The sequence below is a fragment of the Nycticebus coucang genome, chromosome 16 (assembly GCF_027406575.1).
Source record: "Nycticebus coucang isolate mNycCou1 chromosome 16, mNycCou1.pri, whole genome shotgun sequence".
Lineage (NCBI taxonomy): Eukaryota > Metazoa > Chordata > Mammalia > Primates > Lorisidae > Nycticebus > Nycticebus coucang.
The window spans coordinates 91185680-91206457 of NC_069795.1; the positions used below are offsets into that span (position 1 = coordinate 91185680).

Here is a 20778-nt window from a genome sequence, read left to right on the forward strand (position 1 = left end):
AAAAGTTAGGGATTGCTGGTCTTGACCAATAAAATGGTCCACGAAAAATGCCTATTTATAAACTGTCTCCAGTCCCTAAGTTAATGCTCATTCAAAATAGCCATTCAGAGGAAATGTTTTGAAACTTTTAAAGCATTTTGACATTGCTGTGACATTTTTAAAACACAATGACAATGTATTTTTCAAACACATTAAGTTCATAACTGTTCTTTTACTAGAGATAGTTACAAACCAGAGTTCCACAAAGCACATTTCTTCAAATATTAATAGTAATAGCTTAAGCTGTCTTTGTTCTCTTTAGTGAAAACAATAGATTTTACCTTAGCTTTCTTTATCTTAGTATAAAAGAAAAATTAAGTAATATAAATATTCCTAATTTCTTTGGGATGTTGGTTCTTTATATATCCTGAATCTAAATTGTTTTTTTCCATGGTATGATTTTCCATGGGGTGCTGAAGTCTTGAGTATCTTGATAATTTCATCTTTTTAGCACTGTGGACATTGATACGGTATTCCTTTGTTGGTTCCCTAGGGGTGACCAGTGGTTTTAATTGAGCTGAAAGATTCTTCTGGGCCTCAATAGCCTTGGGAGCTAATAACAGTCAGACATGTCAGGCTGATAAGTTAGTGAGTGTCAAGAAAACTGTAGTAGATTTGGAAACTTCTGGAGATAGTGTTTATGTTTTCAAACAAGGAAAGGAAGGATTTTTTTCTGAAGTAGTAAACCAAGGAAGTCTAGACTTTTGAAATCATGGAAGATAAAAGGTTTCTAAGGATTGAGGAAAGAGAAAAACTTTAGTTATTAGAACAATCCACAGACATTTATTTCTGAAACTTAAGATATTATGAAAAGGCTCTTTAGAAAGAGAGGCAGCCATTTATCATCTAGCAGGGACTCTAGAATTCAGGGAAACTGCTGGTTTATAGAGTTTAAGGCACTTTGTTGTCTGGCTACTAGGCAGAGACATAGGGATCCACCATTTGGTGAGGCAAGAGTTCAAGCATCTGGACATGCCTGCGGAGGTGAGGGCTTCCTAGAGCCAGGGCTCAGTGAGGTGAGTGTCCAGGGCTCAGGGAGGTGAGTGTCCAGGGCTCAGGGAGGTGAGGACCCAGGGTTCAGTGAGGTGAGTGTCCAGGGTAGTGAGGTAAGTGTCCAGGGCTCAGTGACGTGAGGACCTAGGGCTCAGTGAGGTGAGCGTCCAGGTTTCAGTGAGGTGAGCACCCAGGGCTCAGGGAGGTGAGGACCCAGGGCTCAGTGAGGTGAGCATCAGGGTAGTGAGGTGAGCGCCCAGGGCTCAGTGAGGTGGGAGTCCAGGGCTCAGTAAGGTGGGAGTTCAGGGCTCAGTGAGGTGGGTGTCCGGGGCTCAGTGAGGTGAGCGTCCAGGTTTCTGTGAGGTGAACATCCAGGGTTCAAGCTGCAGGCACAGTTGATTAACGGAGTTTAGTGGAAGCTGGGACAAATATCTATGGCTAGGGGTTCCAACAAGTCAGTGTCTAAGCCTAACAGAACTCAAATGGCACAGATCTCCAAATACCCAGAGGCATGGATGGGGCCAGTCTCCTCAATGCTCAGGTAGAAACCTCAGAGAAAAACAGGCAGGCAAAGACAAGCCGGGTTGAAATGGGGCTGTATAGTTCAAAGTAAGATCATATCTTGGAATATGGATATGGTCATTCTTTTCTTTTTTTTATATTAAAACAAGTAGAATTGGCTTGGTGCCTGTAGCACAGTGGTTCCGGCACCAGTCACATACACCAAAGTTGGTGGGTTTGAACCTGGCCTGGGCCAGCTAACCAACAATGACAACTGCAACAAAAATAGCCAGGCATTGTGGTGGGTGCTTGTAGTCTCAGCTAGTTGGGTGGCTGAGGCAAGAGAATGGCCTGAGCCAAAGAGTTGGAGGTTGCTGTGAGCTGTGACACCATGGAACTCTACTGAGGGCGACATAGTGAGGCTCTGTCTCAAAAAAAAAAAAAGTAGAATTATGTATTAAATCATTAAATAGTATTTTATGATAACAGATAAGAATGAAACAATAGTAGTTAACAACCACATAATGCTTACTATATGTCAGGCACTTTTCTCTGAAGCATGGAAAGCTTAAGAAAAACTTGCCCAGGGCGGTGCCTGTGGCTCAGTCAGTAAGGCGCCGGCCCCATATACCGAGGGTGGCGGGTTCAAACCCGGCCCCAGCCAAACTGCAACCAAAAAATAGCCGGGTGTTGTGGCGGGTACCTGTAGTCCCAGCTACTCAGGAGGCTGAGGCAAGAGAATCGCTTAAGCCCAGGAGTTGGAGGTTGCTGTGAGCTGTGTGAGGCCACAGTACCCTACCGAAGGCCATAAAGTGAGACTCTGTCTCTACAAAAAAAAAAAAAAGAAAAAGAAAAACTTGCCCAGGTCACAGAGTAAATACAGAAACAAAATGGGAACCCAGGCAATACAGCTGTAGTCTGTGGCCATAAATGCATTCAGTTTAGTTCTTGTTCTTATTCTCCATAGTTCCTGATTTTTCTTACTTACAGATTTAAAGAGATGGTACTTTCGCCTGTTTTATGCTTACCTAGCAGTTCAATGTCATACTAAGTTACCTAGAGACTGTTTCTTTCTTCAGTTTTCATTTTCTCATCTTGGAAAAAAAACTTGAGGAAGAAAGTAAAGAGAGAAAGTGGCAGTGTGTCTTCCAATAGCCTTTCTCAAGTTATGCTAATTGATGGGTGATGTCATATATTGGTTCCTTATAGCCAAAATAGTAAGAATTATTATAGTGATAACAATAATGATTATCCTGTTTATAACCTGGTGTCATGCATTACACATACTCATAAAATCAAAAACCACCCTATTCCCTTTTCTGTTTTGCTTTATCACCACTTACTTGGTAATGAAGATTACGGTGTAAGATGACTAATGCCCACCACTTTTCCCATGGCTGTGAATGTATTCCTAAACAGAAGAAAATAATTTACTATGAAAAATGATTGACTTGGGAATTGAGTGCTAATGATTTAAAAGAGAACTGAGAACATCTTGCCAGTGAGAAATTTGGGGTTTTATTTTATTGAATAAACACTGAGCTTTGTATTTATAAATTAGTCATCAATTTTCCTACTTTCCCCAACATTTAAAACTCTAGCCTTGTGTCCCAGCTGGCTAGTGTCCTCCAGGCCTCTTGGCCCAGACTTCAGTAGACCTCACCAAAATGCCATCTCAGATGGAGCTTGCCATGGGAACCATGATGTGCATGTTTCACAAATTTGCTGGGGACAAAGGTTACTCAACAAAGGAAGACCTCAGAGTGCTCATGGAGAAGGAATTCCCGGGATTTTTGGAAAATCAAGAAGACCCTCTGGCCTTAGACAAAATAACGAAGGAACTGGGGTGTGTGTGTGTGTGTGGTATTTGCTTTGTTTTGTTTTTTTTGAGACAAAGTCTCACTCTTTTGCTTGGTTAGAGTACAGTAGCATTATTGCTTACTGCAACTTCAAATCCTAAGCTCAAGCCATGCTCCTATCTCAGCCTCCAGAGTAGCTGGGACTGTGGACATAAACTACCATGCCTGGCTAATTTATATATAGAGAGAGAGAGACAGAGAGGGAGAGAGAGAGCGTGCACACGCGCATGCTACAGATTTCTCTATATTGATCAGGCTGGTCTCGACTTCTTAGCCTTAAGTAATTCTCCCACCTCAGCCACCCAAAGTGCTGCTGGGATTATAGGTGTGAGCCATTGTGCCTAGCCCATATCTTTTTTTTTTTTTTTTGAGACAGAGTCTCACGTTGTTGCCCTCAGTAGAGTGATGTGGCATCATAGCTCACAGCAACCTCAAACTCTTGACCTCAAATGATCCTCTTGTCTCAGCCTTCCAAGTAATTGGGACTACAGGTGCCTGCCACAATACCTGGCTACTTTTTTTTTAAGAGATGGATCTCACTCTTGCTCAGGCTGGTCTTAAACTCCTGAGCTCAGGCAGTCCACCTGCCTCAGCCTCCCAGTGTTCGGACTACAGGTATGAGCCTCTGAATCTTTTTTTTTTTTTTTTTTGTAGAGACAGAGTCTCACTTTACTGCCCTTGGTAGAGGGCCATGACAACACACGGCTCACAGCAACCTCCAGCTCTTGGGCTTATGCGATTCTCTTGCTTCAGCCTCCCGAGCAGCTGGGAGTACAGGCGCCCACCACAACGCCCGGCTATTTTTTTGTTGCAGTTTGGCCGGGGATGGGTTTGAGCCCGCCACCCTTGGTATATGGGGCTGGCGCCCTACTCACTGAGCCACAGGCACCGCCCTTTCTGCATCTATTTTTTAATAATATTTTTGTTTTGCCCAATACTCTAGTGGGTAGATAAAATAAGTTTTTATTTGGTTTTACGGCAAAATCCAAACATATTTTGCACAGGAAAAAGTAAGACCATTTACTACGTCTGTAGCTGCTGTGCAGGAACTTTTCATAAGAAACACTGTTCATTTATTACCAGATTGCAGCAGGAGAGAAGATTCCTTTGAGCCAGGAAGAAATAACTCTGCAAGGACATGCCTTTGAAGCTAGAATATATGCAGAAGATCCCAACAATAACTTCATGCCAGGGGCTGGGCCATTGGTACATCTCTCTACCCCTCCAGCAGACCGTTCCACTAGGATTGAAACTGGAGTTCGGCAAGGTAAAGTGAAATAAAACAAAATGTCTCACTCTTTTAAAAATATTATTGTGTTATTATTTTTGGACAGAGTCTTATTTCTGAATCTTATGGAAATGTCCAGCATGCTTTAAAATAAAAGATTTAGTTAATTTCTCATTAACTTTATTTTTTCCTTCTTCAATAGTTATTTTTTAAAGAATAACTAAAGGCTGGACGTGATGGCTCACATCTATAATCCTAGCACTCTGGGAGGCTGACAGGTGGGTGGATTGCTTGAGCTCAGGAGTTCAAGACCAGCCTCAGCAATAGCGAGACTCAGTCTCTAGTAAAAGTAGAAAAACAGAAGGAAAAAGGTCACTTTGAGCCCAGGAGTTTGAGGTTGCTGTGAGCAATGACATCACAACACTCTTCTCAGGGACCAGAGTGAGACTCTGTCTCAAAAATAAGTAAATAAATATGTAAAGAATAAACAATGTGTTCTTGTTTTGAAAGGCAGTGGTACTTAGCCAAACCTAACCAAGAAATATTTTGTGGGTACTGTTTTACTTGTTTATTTGCCTAGTTCCAAAAGTGATTTATGGATGGCACAGTGGCCTGTGCCTGTAATCCTAGCACCCTGGGATGCTGAGTGGGTGGATTTCTTGAGCTGAGGAGTTTGAGACCAGCCTGAGCAAGAGAGAGAGAACCCGTCTCCACTAAAAATAGACAAAGAAAACTAGCCAGGCATTGTGGCTGGTGCCTGTAGTCCCACCTACTCAGGAGACTGAGGGAAGAGGGTCTCTTGAGCCCAAGAGTTTGAGGTTTGTGAGAGTTGTGATGACATCACGGCACTCTACTCAGAGAGACAGAGTGAGACTGTCTCAAAAAAAAAGTGATTTAAGGTGACTGATTTTTGCTATGGTCAAAGCATTCGCCTTTAAGGAACATAACATAAACCCAAGTTGGAGAATTAAGATATAAGCTTAGTATAAGCTAAACAATAATAAAAAAATAAATAAATCACAGTTTAACAGAAACAGTGCAAGAGCTAACACAGTTCAGCGTGTGATTTCTAACAGTGGTCGTAGCTAACAGCCCCTTAATGCTTTCCACTCATAGCAGCTCTCTGGTGATTGCTGTATATGGGCTAGTTTAGCCACAAGAGTTACACTGTGAGTCAGCATTATCATCATCCCCATTTTCTCCATGAGGAAACCGAAGCACCCAGCAGTTAGGTGACTTGTCCTGGTCACCCTTGGAGCCAAGATTCAGACTAGGCAGTCTGGCTCCAGAGCCCGACGCTGGGCCACCTCTGACTGTTCATCTTGACTCAGGTGCTACAGTGATGGATGTAGCAATTCTCAGGACTAAGACCTTAAATTCAGCTGATATAATCAGGACAGGTTTTTAAGAGTAGATCTATCTGAAGTAGATTTCTGCAGGCAGAGTCAACAAAATAAAGAAGAGTGAAGAAAAGAAAAAGTATTAAAGGTGTGTTCAAAGAAGAGTATGAAACTATGTGGCTGGAGAAAAGGGTTCAGAAAGGGGAAGAGTTGGAGATGTGGCTGCAGAGATTCATGAGAAAGCCAAAATGAGGAACTAGGACTTCTTAATACAAACGGCTGCATCATGAGAGCTCCGGCAAAGCCACAGCAAGATTTAGTAGTCGGGAAAGTTTTAACATGTCATCTTGGCTCTGCTTACTCCACAAGTTCCTTCTTTTCCCCTGCAGGTATTTCCTAATCTTATAGATGAGGGCCTTGGGGTTCAGAAAGGTCAAAGACCCCACCCCAAATCATGAAAAGGCCCTACAGCAGTGTTCTCTACAGCACGCCTCTTCCTTCCACTGGACCATTTCTAACCAGTGGGATTAGCCATGGTTCAGGGGGCCTCAAACTTTTTAAACAGGGGGCCAGTTCACTGTCCCTCAGACTATTGGAGGGCCAGACTATAGTTTAAAAAAAAAAAAAAACTATGAACAAATTCCTATGCACACTGCATATATCTTATTTTGAAGTAAAAAAACAAAACTGGAACAAATACAATATTTAAAATGAAGAACAAGTAAAGTTAAATCAACAAACTTACCAGTATTTCAATGGGAACTATGGGCCTACTTTTGGCTAATGAGATGGTCAATGTCCGGTTCCATATTTGTCACTGCCAGTCGTAACACGTGATGCAAGTGTGCATCCGTTAGTCTAGATCTGGTTGGAGATTTCAGATGTCTCATTCTGGGAAAAGTCTGTTCACAGACATAAGTGCTGCCAAAGATGGTTGCCATTTCGAGTGCATGGTTCCTGAGATTAGGGTATGTCTCAGAGGGGAGAGATGCATAGAAATTAGGAAGGCTGCTTGACTTGAATGCGTCTTTCAGAGAGTCACAATTCTGCAGTTCAGCAAGTTCCATTTGGTAAATCGTATCCACATTTTCCATGTCAATAGAAAATGGGTTACGGAAAAGCTATAGGTCCTGTTCATGGAGATGAAGCTCTTTAAATCTAAATTGGAACTCTTTTTGCAGCTTTTCCAGTGAATCCACACATGTTTAATTTGGGAATGCAACCAATGGATTTTCCACTAACAGATTTTGAGTTGTAGGGAGACGGCAGAAATTTTCCTCCTTCACTTGTTTGATGAGGAGGCCTAATTTTACTTCAAATGCTTTCACATGTGATTGCATATCACAGATGAGCTTCCCCTTTCCTTGAAGTTGCACATTGAAACTGTTGAGTAGCTCTGTTACATCTGTCAGAAAGGCAAGATGCCATTTCCATTTTGCATCATTGAGCTCTGTTACTTTTTTGTTTTTTGAAAGCAGAAAAGCTGTAATCTGTGGAAGTAAGTCATAGAAATGTTTCAAAACTCTCCCTTGACTCAGCCAACGGACTTCTGTGTGGTACAGAACATCTTCATAGGCAACATTTAGCTCAGACAGAAATTCCTGAAATTGTCTGTGGTTTAGTGCATTACCTCTAATGAAGTTAACACAAGATACCACAGTTTTCATAACAGAGTCCCACTTTAGTGATTTACTACACAGCGCTTGTTGGTGGATGAGGCAGTGTATAGCTATTGGATGAGAATGGTTATGTTTGTCCATCTCTTGGTTAATGCGAGCAATTACTCCTTTCTTAGACCCCACCAGGCTGGGAGCACCATCAGTTGTCACACTGGCTAGTTTAGCCCAGTCCAGCTCCAAACTATTCACAGTTTGGCAAACCTTTTCATAGATATCCTCTCCTGTAGTTGTTCCTTTGATGCTTTGCAGTGCAGCAAGCTCTTCAAATGACTTTGAAATAGTCATTCGTCCCACGAATAAAAATTAGAAGTTGTGCAGAATCACGAACATCATTACTTTCGTTGAGTGCCAAGGAAAAATAGGAAAGTTTTTTTACGGAGTTTTGCAAATGCTGATGCAAATTGTCTCCCATTTCTTCAATCCTTCGTGTAATTGAGGATCCGGAAAGACTCACCGTACTAAGTAAATTGGCCTTCTCTGGACACATCTCTTTGACAACAGAAAGAACTCTTTAACAAATTCTCCCTCCATGAATTGTCTGCCAGTGCACACTATTAGATTGGCAACTTGAAAACTTGTTCGCAGTGATGAAGTATTTAGCTGTTTCTGCTTCACAAAAGTATTTTGCTGAGTTGTCAATGTATATTTCAGTTTTAATATTTTATCTTTTCTCAGTTCTCTGACCAAACAATCATATTTATCTTTATGTTGAGTTTGATAGTGTCGACACAAATTGTATTCTTTGAACACAGACACTATATTCTGGCATATCAAACACACAGCTCTTTCCTTGTACTGCACGAAAAAGTAATCATTAAGTCCACTGTTCTTTGAATATCCTACACTCCAAGTCAATTTTTCTCTTTCTTGATGTCATTGTTTCCTAGGGATTCCAAATTGCTATTAATAAAATGCCAATATATATATACAGCACTCCAGAAACAATATACCAGCAATAACTTTGCCCACACAGAGACATATAGACTGTGCTGCCCATCAATGCAGTCTGATCAGTGCCCATCAATGCAGCCTTGCCAGTCCACATCATTTCAGCCTCACCAGTGCCCATATGGTGGAACTCCAATTTTACCTCAGGCTCACACTGGTGCAGTGCGGGAACAGGCACGATTACAGAGCCGGTTCCTCCACCACCTTTCCAGTTCACACTACCCCTGTGCGAACTGCACTGCGATCTGTGAACTCGCACAAGAATCTGATCGCATGAGTCTTCTCACTGCAGAAAAAAGAAGGCACGCATGCCTTTTTTCTTCCGAATCTAATGCAAGTTCAGCCATACAAGCATATGGAGAACTCGCACTCCTCAAAGATCACAATATGAACCGGGGCTTACACAGCACATAACATACAACATCATACACAACTGAATAGCAATCAGAATATAAATGCACTTATTGTCAATCAATTGGGTTTCCTACTCCTCAGCTGTCTGCAGAGCCGGATTCAGTTCCCATGGGGCCCTAGGCAGATTACCAGTTTGGGGCCCCCATGCAATAATACTGAGCACTGACCATTTGCATTAACACTGCTGACAATTTGCATTAATACTGAGTGCTAACAATTTGCATTAACACTGAGCACTTACAATTATCATAACCACTAAGCACTGACTATTTTCGTTACCTCTGAGCTCTGACCATTTGCATTACCTCTGAGCACTGACAATTTGCATTAGCACTGAGTGCTGACTATTTCTGTTATCACTGTGATGCAACCCCCCTAGAAACCACCCCCAACCAACTAACCAACTTAAAAAAAAAAAAGGCTCTCCTAACTTCAAAAAAGAGGCTCTTCTAACTTTAAAAAAAAAAAAAAAAAGGCACCCCCATCTACAAAACAAACAAAAAAAAGCCCTCCTAACTTCAGGAAAAAAGGCCCCCCTTAACCACAAAAAAAAAAGAGGCCCTACTAACTGCAAAAAGAATAATAAATCCTAACTTGTTCTTACCTCAGTCCTTAGGCAGCAGCAGGCTCTGCACAGGCAACCTGGTGATTACACCAGAGACTGAGAGGAGGAGTCTGATTACACCAGAGACTGAGAGGAGGAGTCGAGAGACAGAGAGGAGTGGAGTTGGAGATTTGGCACACATTCCACACATGCGCACTGCAGCCCGGACGAGTCAGCTGCTAAGCAGGACAGGCAGCTGTGGCAAAAACACCTGGCGGACCAGATAAATGTCCTCAGTGGGCCGCATGTGGCCCACAGGCTGTAGTTCGAGGACCCCTGATTATCTTCTTATTCTCTAGGACTGTAGCCACCATAGTAAGGCAGCGGCCTAATCAGTCCTGCCAGGTGTGGCACTTCCTTGTCACTCCTCCCAACAGTGCTACAGGCTAGAGGATTATTATACTGACTTTACTAAGAGCAAACTGAACGAGCAGAGGGAGGGGAATGCTAAGGACAGATAGTGCATATACTATGAGAGTGTAGAGGGAGTTTGTATTGACCTCCACAATAAGAAAAGAGAACACTGACAAGAAGATAGAGTGGGGAAAGCCAGCCTGTGTGTCTCCACTTTAGGGCCTGGTCTTCTTGGCTGGCCACATTTTCCTTGAACTTTGGACAAGTTTTTGAACCCTCTGAGCCTCGGTTTCCTCAAGAATAAATTAGAGGTAATGGTACCTATCACGTAGAAGTTTGTGAGGACTGAGTGAAATGTATGCAACAACGTGTCTAGCTTGTCATATTTTATTTCTTTAATTTGACTTTGAGAAGGTACTGTGGTTTTTCACTTTCAGGAGATGAAGTTTCAGCACATTACGACCCCATGATTGCGAAGCTGGTCGTATGGGCTGCAGATCGCCAGGTGGCCTTGACGAAGCTGAGGTACAGCCTTCGTCAGTACAATGTGAGTAATCTGGGGCCATGTTAATGACCTTGATGCATTTGGTCAGGACCAAAGGTCAGCCTTTATCTTTGTCAGAGCCTTAGTCTTGTCTCCTTATTTCCCTATCTCCACCAATTGCCCATATGTCACAAACAAAATAATTTCATTTGGGGGAATTTCCTGTGGGTCAGAATAGCTTTTGGAAATTTCTTGATTTCAGTTATAAAAGCAAGACTGCAGAACTAAAACTGTGTCAGTGCTGTATTTCAGTGAAATCCTGTCCATTCTGTAGATAAGGCCAGCCACATAAGCAGTCTGGTAATTTTCCTCCAGAGGAAAATAATCATGTTCAGTTTTATCCGTTTGATAGAGTTTGTTATTTTTTTGCAGAATGTTTATTTCCTTGTTGCAGGAAGTCCTATAACCACATTGATTAGCTTCATAGAAGATGTTCAACTTGTTCTATGTTGATCCAACCTTGGATCTCTGTGGCTGCAGCCACTGGCCTCCTTGCCATTTCTCATATTCAGCCAGCATGGAGCTGTGTGTTTCTGTCTTGTCTTCCAGAATGTTCTTTCCCCACAAGATCACAGGGCTTGCTGTCCTCAGCCCTGCTCATGTTCTCATGTCCTTTCCCAGAACACCCCAGTTCAAATAGTGCCCTTGTTCTTCCCTATTCCTTTATTCAGCCTTAGTTTTCTTCACAGCATGTGACACTATATTAGATGTTCGTTACAGATGTCACTTGTCTCCCTGGAATGTACACTTTGTGAGGTGGGAACTTCATCTCTTAGGTTTCCAATGGCTAAATCAGAGCCTGCCACCTACAAGGTGCTCAGTAAGTGGCCAGTAGATGAATGAAGGAACAGACAAATGAGTGAATAAATAGATGAACCGAAATCTCAACAGCTGATTTGACTTTTGATGCTGTTAATGGTGTGTATTGGGGTGAATTTTATACTTTTTTTATTTTTATACCAGTATATAGAATTTAGGTTTTAGGGTAGTTGAAAAACTCATCTGAGATCACTTAATCCTATCCCATCCACAGTATAACAACCCTGCTCGCTGTTTGCGGTCTTCCTATTTTGTAGGATTGTTGTGAACTCCAAATCTTCAATATCTTATGAATGAATGAATTTCTGTTTATCTTAACATTTACCACTTTCCTAACCTGAGTTAACTAAATATGCTACCTACTGTAATACCATTGCCTACATCCTTTTTATCATATAAAAATATAATTTTAAGTGTTAAATCCAAATGTAGTGATGGATATAGTGATAGTAAGGTGGTTTTTTGTTTTGTTTTATTTTTGTTCTGAGAGTTGTCCTGTTGCCTCATGGTATCTTCATAGGTTTTTAATTTTTCCTAAGTGTTGCCCACAGTAGGAAATAGAAAAAAGAGCAGATGTGTTTCTGAATACATTGTTTCCCTTACTCAGTAGGAACTAGGCCTTTATTCTCTTCCTAGATTGTTGGCCTACACACCAACATTGACTTCTTACTCAACCTGTCTGGCCATCCAGAGTTTGAAGCTGGGAATGTGCACACTAATTTCATCCCTCAGCACCAAAAAGACCTGTTACCCAATCGGAAGGCTGCAGCCAAAGAGTTCTTATGCCAGGCAGCTCTGGGCCTCATCCGCAAGGAGAAAGCCATGACTGATGCATTCAGACTGCAGACACAAGGTAGAGAAGCCTCTTTCCTCGGCTTGTCAAGTTTTATCAATCATCATCATTGAACAGGCTTTTTTTTTCTTGGCCATTCTTGCCTCTCTTTCTCTGCAGGTGTGTTTTATAGTTGAAGACAAACTCTTCGCATATCATGAAAGCACTGATAAACACTATTTTACCTATTAAGTGTTGTTTAATGACTTAACGTTGTAGAAATGGGTCTCTTTCAACCAAGCACAGGCTCTTCCCTCATCTGAGACTGATTTCCTGGGACTCCTCATGGTCTACTTTGTCATATCCTCTGAGACGCAAAACACCAGACTCACAGATTCCCTTGGCTTGCCCATGATTTACTGTTGAGCTACTTCTTCCTCTCTTTCCAGGCCCTGATTAAATTTTTGTCTAACTAGAAACTCAAGTACTTCGTAAGATCAGGAAGGGCCATGGCTGTGATTCCATCCCTATTCGCGGTTCCCACTAAATTGTTGCCCAGCCTCTTCCCAACTTCTTAGGAAGCTGGAAATACACTATCTCATAGGGTAGCTTGTAGTTTTAGTCAGCTGTCCATTAAAAATTTCTTTCTTCTAGGGCAGCACCTGTGGCTCAAGGAGTAGGGCGCAGGTCCCATATGCTGCAGGTGGTAGGTTCAAACCCACCTCCAGCCAAAAACCACAAAAAAAAAAAAAAAAAAAATTCTTTCTTCTAAATTGATCCAAAATCTGAGCTTTCCCAAAATTGTTCCATATTTTCCAGGCTAATCAGTTTAGAGCAAACTGATTAATAAAAAACTATTCTATTTATCTCATTATTACAGGATAATTACATATCCTATACAGGTTGAGCATCCCAAATCCAAAATGCTCAAAATCCGAACCTTTTTTTGAGCACCAACATGACACTCAAAGAAAATACTCATCGAAGTATAATGCAAATATTCCAAAATCCAGAAAAGTTTGAAATCCAAATCACTTCTGTTCTCAGTCATTTCAGATAAGAGATACTGATCATCTGTTATTATAGGAGCCTATTATTAGAATCATTAATTTCTAGATTCATTCAAAATAGTTTATCAAGATAAGTTATAAGCTTTAAACTACATCTTTAGGAGGTATGTGTTCTATCCTCATTTCATCCTTTTATGTTGAATGAAAATGCATCTAAAAATGCCCCATGTGGAGTTTCCTTATTCTCAGGAAAGTGTGTCCTCTTACTCTCACCTTCCTTTTTAAAATTTCAGAATAAATTGCGTCAGTTTAGCTACGCTGCACCTGCTGGATAAAATGAGTGGTAGAAATTTTGGTGACCTGGACTGCATTGTGCTATCAAAAGGGGGTGACCCTTGTGCGGTTCATGCCATCAGAGGACGAGAGTTTATGCAAATATTCTAATTCAAGAGCAGCTGGGATTTTTCACACAAAACTTCCTAAGATATAAATGAAAATATCTACTTAACTTTAAAACAATGAGATGAACAAAGAAAATATATTTAGGCCCTATGTTTTGTATTTTCTTTTATAAGATATAAATTTATTGGGGTGATACTCATAAATTTGTTATTGAATTCTAAATTTTTTCTAGATCCATTCTCTCCATTTTCATCTAGCAGTGGAAGAAGGCTGAATATCTCTTACACCAGAAACATGACTCTTAAAGATGGTAAAAATAGTAAGTAATGTTTCATTAAAAAAGAAAGATGAGTCATAGAAATGCATCACATTAACCTGAAAAAGAGGGTGCAGCCTGGTCATATTTTTAAATGCCTATTGCCTAAACATCAGAAGGAAATAAGCCAAAATAATACAACTGATAGACTGTGGGTAGTAGAATTAATGGTATGTGCTTTCCTTCTTTACACTTTTATGTATTTTGTAAATATTCTAAAAATATGTCTTAAAATATATGTAGCAAAACAGCTGAAATGAAATGAGCCAAAATGTTAACAAGGTTCCCATTGGTTAGTAGAATTTGAGGCAATCTCTTTTTCACCAATTCTTTGTACTTTTCTGTGCTTTGCAGTTTTATATTGACGCTCTCTGTAATGATAGAGTGTTTTATTATTTTTTATCTCAGCCTTAAAATTACTTCTTCAAAGATACAAGTGTATTATTTTCAAATAAGAAAAACAAATATCAAAACTGTATCAGAGAGAGATTTCCCACTGTTCAGGCAGTGTTTTGGGTGTTTCAGATGGAAATGGGTCACTACAGCACTATAATTAATTGTCTCATCACATGAAAATTTTTATCTTTACAACAACTTGATGAGGGGGAGTCACTGTTACTCCCACCTATGGAAGACGAAAGCAGGAGCGATGAGACTCAACAGTGAAGTAGCTTTCTCAAGGCTCATGAGTGACAGAGCCGGAACTGACACCTACTCTTCTTGATGTTGACTCCCATGCTATTTCCACCAGTTCTCCAGTGGAAAAGTGATTTTTGATTGCAAACTAATTTGAGTAGGTTCAAGTTAGGGACTGATTGATTTAACTGAAGTCAGAAAAGGCTGACACCTAAGCCAGAAGGCAGTTTATAAATTTATGGCTACAGCAATGTACCAGAGGGACCAGAATCCTATGATAGGTGGTGACGGTCTCCCTTGTGCTGTAGGTCAGTTGGCCTACAGAGTCAGAGCTGAGAGTGTGGGATAACCTTGAATGTGAGGTATCATTGAACTATGACAGCTCCAGTACAAAAATGTGCCTCCTGAGTAGAGCAGAATCCTCTTGCCAGCAGATGATAGCTCCCTCTTTCCTGAATAGAAGAGAATTTTTTCTTCTGCTCTTTGAAGACATCCACATCCTTCATTCACAAAAATGACTGGATTACAGCTTTTTAATTATTTTCGATCCTGAGCCTAGATGGTCATTACCTTAAGTGCACTGGGTTGATCGCCATGCCTTCATAAAGACAGTTTGCAAATATTCCTTACATAGTACCATTCTGCAAATGGTTAATCCAGCATTTTATGCTGGTGTGTTTACTTATTTCATTTCCAAAAAAGTCCCCCAAATCTGGGAGTATTTTACTCTAGACGTCTATGTGCTGAATGCAAGTATCAAAAGCAATAAATTTTCAATAGTCTCTTCTACCTGAATTAAACACAATTGCATGTATGGTTGTAATTCATATGAGTCAACTGTGTAATTTGATGAGGATCTTCACGAAAGCAGTGAGGAGTGTTTTGATTATGCTACATTTTGGGAGATTAAAAAAACTTTTAAGTGATGAGGACATAATTTATTAATGCTTACTGTTCACTGCACCCTTTTGGCAGTATTCTATGAAAATAATCCAAGTCTATATGTAACAGCCTTCAGAAATACTATATAAATTAGTCTTTAAAAAATTTTAATCTACCACGTTAAACTGTCATGCCTTACTAAATATATAAGAGGATACTTAAAGTTCTGTTGTGGGGGACAAGATATCAAAGGTAGAGAGAACAAGTTCAATTGCCCCATAATAATGTAAAACATGATTCAAGGCAGCACCCGTAGCTTAGTGGGTAGGGCGCTGGCCACATATACCAAAGCTGGTGGGTTCGAATCCAGCCCAGGCCAATTAAAATCAATAATGACAACTGCAACAACAACAAAAATAGCTGGGCATCGTGGTGGGCACCTGTAGTCCCAGCTACGTGGGAGGCTAAGGCAAGAGAATCCCTTGAGCCCAAGTGTCTGAGGTTGCTATAAGCTATGTCACTATGGCACTCTATCAGGGGTGACAAAGTGAGACTCTGTCTCTAAAAAAATAAATAAATAAAATATAATTTGACTAGCATTCAAGTCAGTTAAATACTTATCATATTTTATAAATCAAAAGAAAACTTTCTGGTGTAATTGGAGGCATTTTCTTCTAATAAGAATTAAAGCCTGTTGACAAGATTTATTGTGGAGAAGTTTCATTCATTCATATATTCATTACAAAGTTTTTGAAAAAAATAAACATGCTGAGTGATGTGGAAAAGAGAAAAAAATGTCTTTGTCCCTATTTTTTTCTCTTTAGGAATTTATCATTTGGAAGTGCATACATTGGGAAGTTGGATGGCATAGTGGTCAATAGTGCAGGCTCTGGAGTTTATGTACTTTAGCATTTGACTTTTGTGAACATTTTTATTTTTGTAATTTTATAAAATCATTCTGTCAAAAACCAGGATGGAGGCTGGGCAAGGTGGCTCACACCTATAATCCTAGCACTCTGGGAGGCCGAGGCAGGTGGATTGCCTGAGCTCATAGGTTTGAGACCAGCCTGAGCGAGAGCAAGACCCCACCTCTAAAAATAGCCAGGCGTTGTGGCAGGCACCTGTAATCCCAGCTACTTGGGAGGCTGAGGCAAGAGAATTGCTTGAGCCCAGGGGTCTGAGGTTGGTGTGAACTATGATGCCATATCTTGGCGGGTGGGGGGTTGGGAGGAGACGACAAAGTGAGACTCCGTCTCTGCAGCATGTGATGCTGTTTGATAGCATTTTACCCATAGTAGAACTTTCAAAATTGGAGTTAATCCTCTAAAACCATGCCACTGCTTTATCAACTAAGTTTATGCAACATTCTGTATCTTTTGTTCTCATTTCAACAATGTTCACAGCCTTTTGACCAGGAGTAGATTCCATCTTAGGAAATCTTTCTTTGCTCATCCATAAGAAGCAACACTTCACCCATTCAAGTTTGATCATGAGATTGAAGCAATTCTCTCACAGCTTCACACTCTACTTCTAGTTCTGCTACTCTTGCTATTTCCACAACTGCAGTGACATCCTCCACTGAAGTCTTGACCACCTCAAAGTCTTTTTTTTTTTTTCCTTGCGACAGAGTCTCACTCTATAGCCCTGGGTAGAGTGCTGTGGCATCATAGCTCACAGCAACTTCAAACTCTTGCGCTCAAGCAATCCCCTTGCCTCAACCACCTGAGTAGCTGGGACTACAGTCGCACACCTCTACACCCAGCTAGGTTTTCAAAGAGACAGGGTCTTGCTCTTGCTCAGGTTTATCTTGAACTCCTGAACTCAGGAAATCCACCCACCTTGGCTTCCCAGAGTGCTACGATTACAGGCATGAGTCACCACACCTGGCCTCTGAAAGTCATTCTTGAGGAATGGAATCACCTTCCTCTAAACTCCCATTAATGTTGATATTTTGACTGCCTCCTGTGAATCACAGATGTTCTTAATGGTATCTATAATGGTGCATCCTTTCCAGATTTTCAATTTACTTTGCCTGGGTCTATTAGAGGAATCACTGTCTATAACAGCTATAGCCTTGCAAAACGTATTTCTTTCTTTTTTTTTTTTTGTAGAGACATAGTCTCACTTTATTGCCCTTGGTAGAGTGTCTTGACATCACAGCTCACAGCAACCTCCAACTTCTGGGCTTAAGTGATTCTCTTGCCTCAGCCTCCCAAGTAGCTGGGACTACAGGCACCCACCATAACGCCCAGCTATTTTTTGTTGCAATTTGGCCAGGGCCAGGTTTGAACCCACCACCCTTGGTATATGGGGCTGGCACCCACTAAGCCACAGGCACCACCTGCAAAATGCATTTCTTAAATAATATGACTTGAAAGTCAAAATTACTCCTTGACCCATAGACTACAGAATGTATGTTATATTAGAAGGCATGAAAACAACATGTCCTCTCCTTATATGTCTCTATTAGAACTTGGGTGACTAGGTGCACTGTCAATGAGCAATATTTTGAACGGAATTTTTTTTTCTGTGCAGTAGGTCTCAATAGTGGGCTTAAAATATTCAGTAAACCATGCAGAAAACAGATATGCTGTCATCTAGGCTTTGTTGTTCCATTTATAGAGCGCCAGGAGAGTAGGCAACATTTTTAAGGAGCCTAGGATTTTCAAAATGGTAAATGAACACTAGCTTCATCTTAAGGTCACCAGATGCATTAGCCCCTAATAAGAGAGTCAGTCTATCCGTTGAAGCCAGGCATTGACTTCTCTCTAGCTTTGAAAGTCCTAGATGACATCTTCTTCTAATAGAAGCTTATTTTGTCTATCTTGAAAGATCTATCCTTTAGTATCAATGATCTTAGCTAGATCTTTGAATAACTTGCTGCAGCTTCTACATCAGTACTTGCTACTTCATCTTGCACTTGTATGTTATTGAGATGGCTTCTTTCCTTAAACCTCTGCTAGTTTCAAATTGTTTTTTACAACTTCCTCACCTCTTGCAGCCTCTATAACATTGGAGATAGGGCCTTGATGTAGATCAGGCTTTGACATAATGAAATGTTGCGGTTTGTTTGATTTTCTATGAAGACCACTTAAACTTTCTCCGTAGCAGCAATAAGGCTGTTTGCTTTCTTATCATTTGTCTGTTCACTGGAATAATGTAGTACTTTTAACTTACTTCAAGAACTTTCAGCCTGGCATAGTGGCTCGTGCCTGTAATACTAGCACTGTGGTAGGCTGAGGCGGGTGGATCACCTGAGCTCAGGAGTTGGAAACCAGCCTAAGCAAAAGCAAGACCCTGTCTCTACTAAAAATAGAAAAACTAACCCAGGTATTGTGGTGGGCACCTGTAGTCCCAGCTACTCAGGAGACTGAGTCAAGAGAGGATCTCTTGAGCCCAAGAGTTTGAGGTTGATGTGAGCTATGGTGCCATGGCACTGTGCCAAGGGCAACAAACTATCCCCCCCCCAAAAAAAAACCTTTCCTTTGCATTTACAACTTGACTGTTTTGCACAAGAGACCTAGCTTGCAGTCTCTCTCAGCTTTTGATGTGCCTAAGCTTAATTATTTCTAGCTTTTGATTTAAAGTAAGAGTTGTGTGACTCTTCCTTTCACTTGAGCACTTGGACGTCATTGTAGGGTTATGATTTGACCTAATTTCAATATTTTGAATTGGGGATTAGGGAGGCCCAAAGGGAGGTGGGTATACAGGAGAGGAATGAGCAGAGCTGGTCAAAAACTGGAGCAGTTAGAACACACACAACATTGACCAGTCTAACTCAACCTTACTTCCTTACCCATTATTCCTCTTTGTGGAGCATGTTGCCCTGACCCCACCCAATAGACCAGTATTTTTCAACCTTTTTTATTTCATGGCTCACTTGAACCTATAGTTAAACTTCCATAGCATACTTAAATTATGTTGATCAAAAGAAAGAGTAAAAAAAAGAACATACTCTGTGGCAGCTCACGCCTGTAATCCTAGCACTCTGAGAGGCTGACATGGGGCTGATTGCTTGAGCTTAGAGTTTGAGACCAGCCTGAGCAAGAGCAAGAGCCCCTCTCTACTAAAAATAGAAAAACTAGCCGGGCGTTGTGGTGGGCACTTTCAGTCCCAGCTACTCAGGAGACTGAAACAGGAAGTTCTCTTGAGCCCAAGAGTTTGAGGTTGCTGTGAGCTATGATGACGCCATGGTACTCTACCTAGGACAAGAGAGTGAGATTCTGTCTCAAAAAAATAAAAAACATTGACCAGTCTTTCATGGGTATGGTTCATGGTGCCCCATAACCATTACAACAGTAACATCAAAGATCACTGATTACAGATCACTGGAACAAATAATAATAACGACAAAAAAAATTTAATATTATAAGAATTACCAAAATGTGACATAGAGACATGAAGTGAGCACCTGCTGTTGGGAAAATGGTGCCAATAGACTTGCTTGATCCCGGGTTACCACAAACCTTGAATGTCTAAAAGTCTCAGTATGTGCGAGGCACAATTAAATGAGGTATGCCTGTAACATGAATAACCGCTTATCCTTGTAGTCTTACAGCAAGTTTATACAGCACTTTCACATTTATTTAATAGATGTGTTTTTTTTGGGGGGTGGGGCAGAGTCTCAAGCTGTCACCCTGGGTACAGTGCCATGGTGTCACAGCTCACAGCAACCTCAAACTCTTGAGCTCAAGCGATTCTCTTGCCTCAGCCTCCCAAGTAGCTGGAAGTACAGGCGCCTGCCACAACACCCAACTATTTTGTTGCAGTTGTCATTGTTGTTTAGCTGGCCCAGGCTGGGTTCGAACCCGCCAGCCTCGGTACATGTGGTCGGCGCCGTAACCACTGTGATACAGGCGCCAAGCCAGATGTTATGTTTTCATACCCATTTTGTGGCTCAGAAAACCAAGGTTCAGAGATTAATGACTTAGTCAAAATCACAGAAGTGATCAGATGGCAGGTTTCAGTCTTAAACCAAAACTCCTCTTTACTAATTTATTCCATTTTTTACTGTAACACTGCAGCCTCTTTTTGTTGGATAAGTTTCTAAAGTATCCCATAGCCTTAAAGTATCTAAAACTCCATTTTTAAAGGAGAAAAGTTTGAAATTCACCTTTATTGAAAGCAGCTTGACAGATGTATTTCTGAGAAAAAAATCCTCATTTCCAGGGAGTTAAAAGACGTTGATATTCCTTTGATTAGTTAATTGTCTTTAGGTTGAAAGTAAGATTTTTGACACCTCTCAGTGACTGTGAGGTGAGGTGAACATATGAATGTTTCTAATTTTTTTCTTTTTTTTCCCCCCTTTTCTGTAAAGATGTAGCAATAGCTGTAACATATAACTGTGATGGATCATATAGCATGCAGGTAAGCCTTATTGGTTTCGTTCTACAATTTAGAGCTAATCTTATCTTCTGCTATTGAATAGGGTCTCTTTT

General features: G+C 40.9%; 1 protein-coding gene across 1 annotated transcript in view; it reads left to right on the top strand.

Annotated features, from left to right (window-relative positions):
• The window catches only part of MCCC1 (methylcrotonyl-CoA carboxylase subunit 1), a 102812-nt gene that overhangs the window by 70547 nt on the left and 11487 nt on the right, over positions 1–20778 (top strand). Inside the window, exons 11-15 of the mRNA XM_053565256.1 lie at positions 4476–4659; positions 10397–10506; positions 11959–12175; positions 13739–13825; positions 20658–20707. Of these exons, the coding sequence (XP_053421231.1) occupies positions 4476–4659; positions 10397–10506; positions 11959–12175; positions 13739–13825; positions 20658–20707 (648 nt within the window). The remainder of the gene's footprint in view (positions 1–4475; positions 4660–10396; positions 10507–11958; positions 12176–13738; positions 13826–20657; positions 20708–20778) is intronic.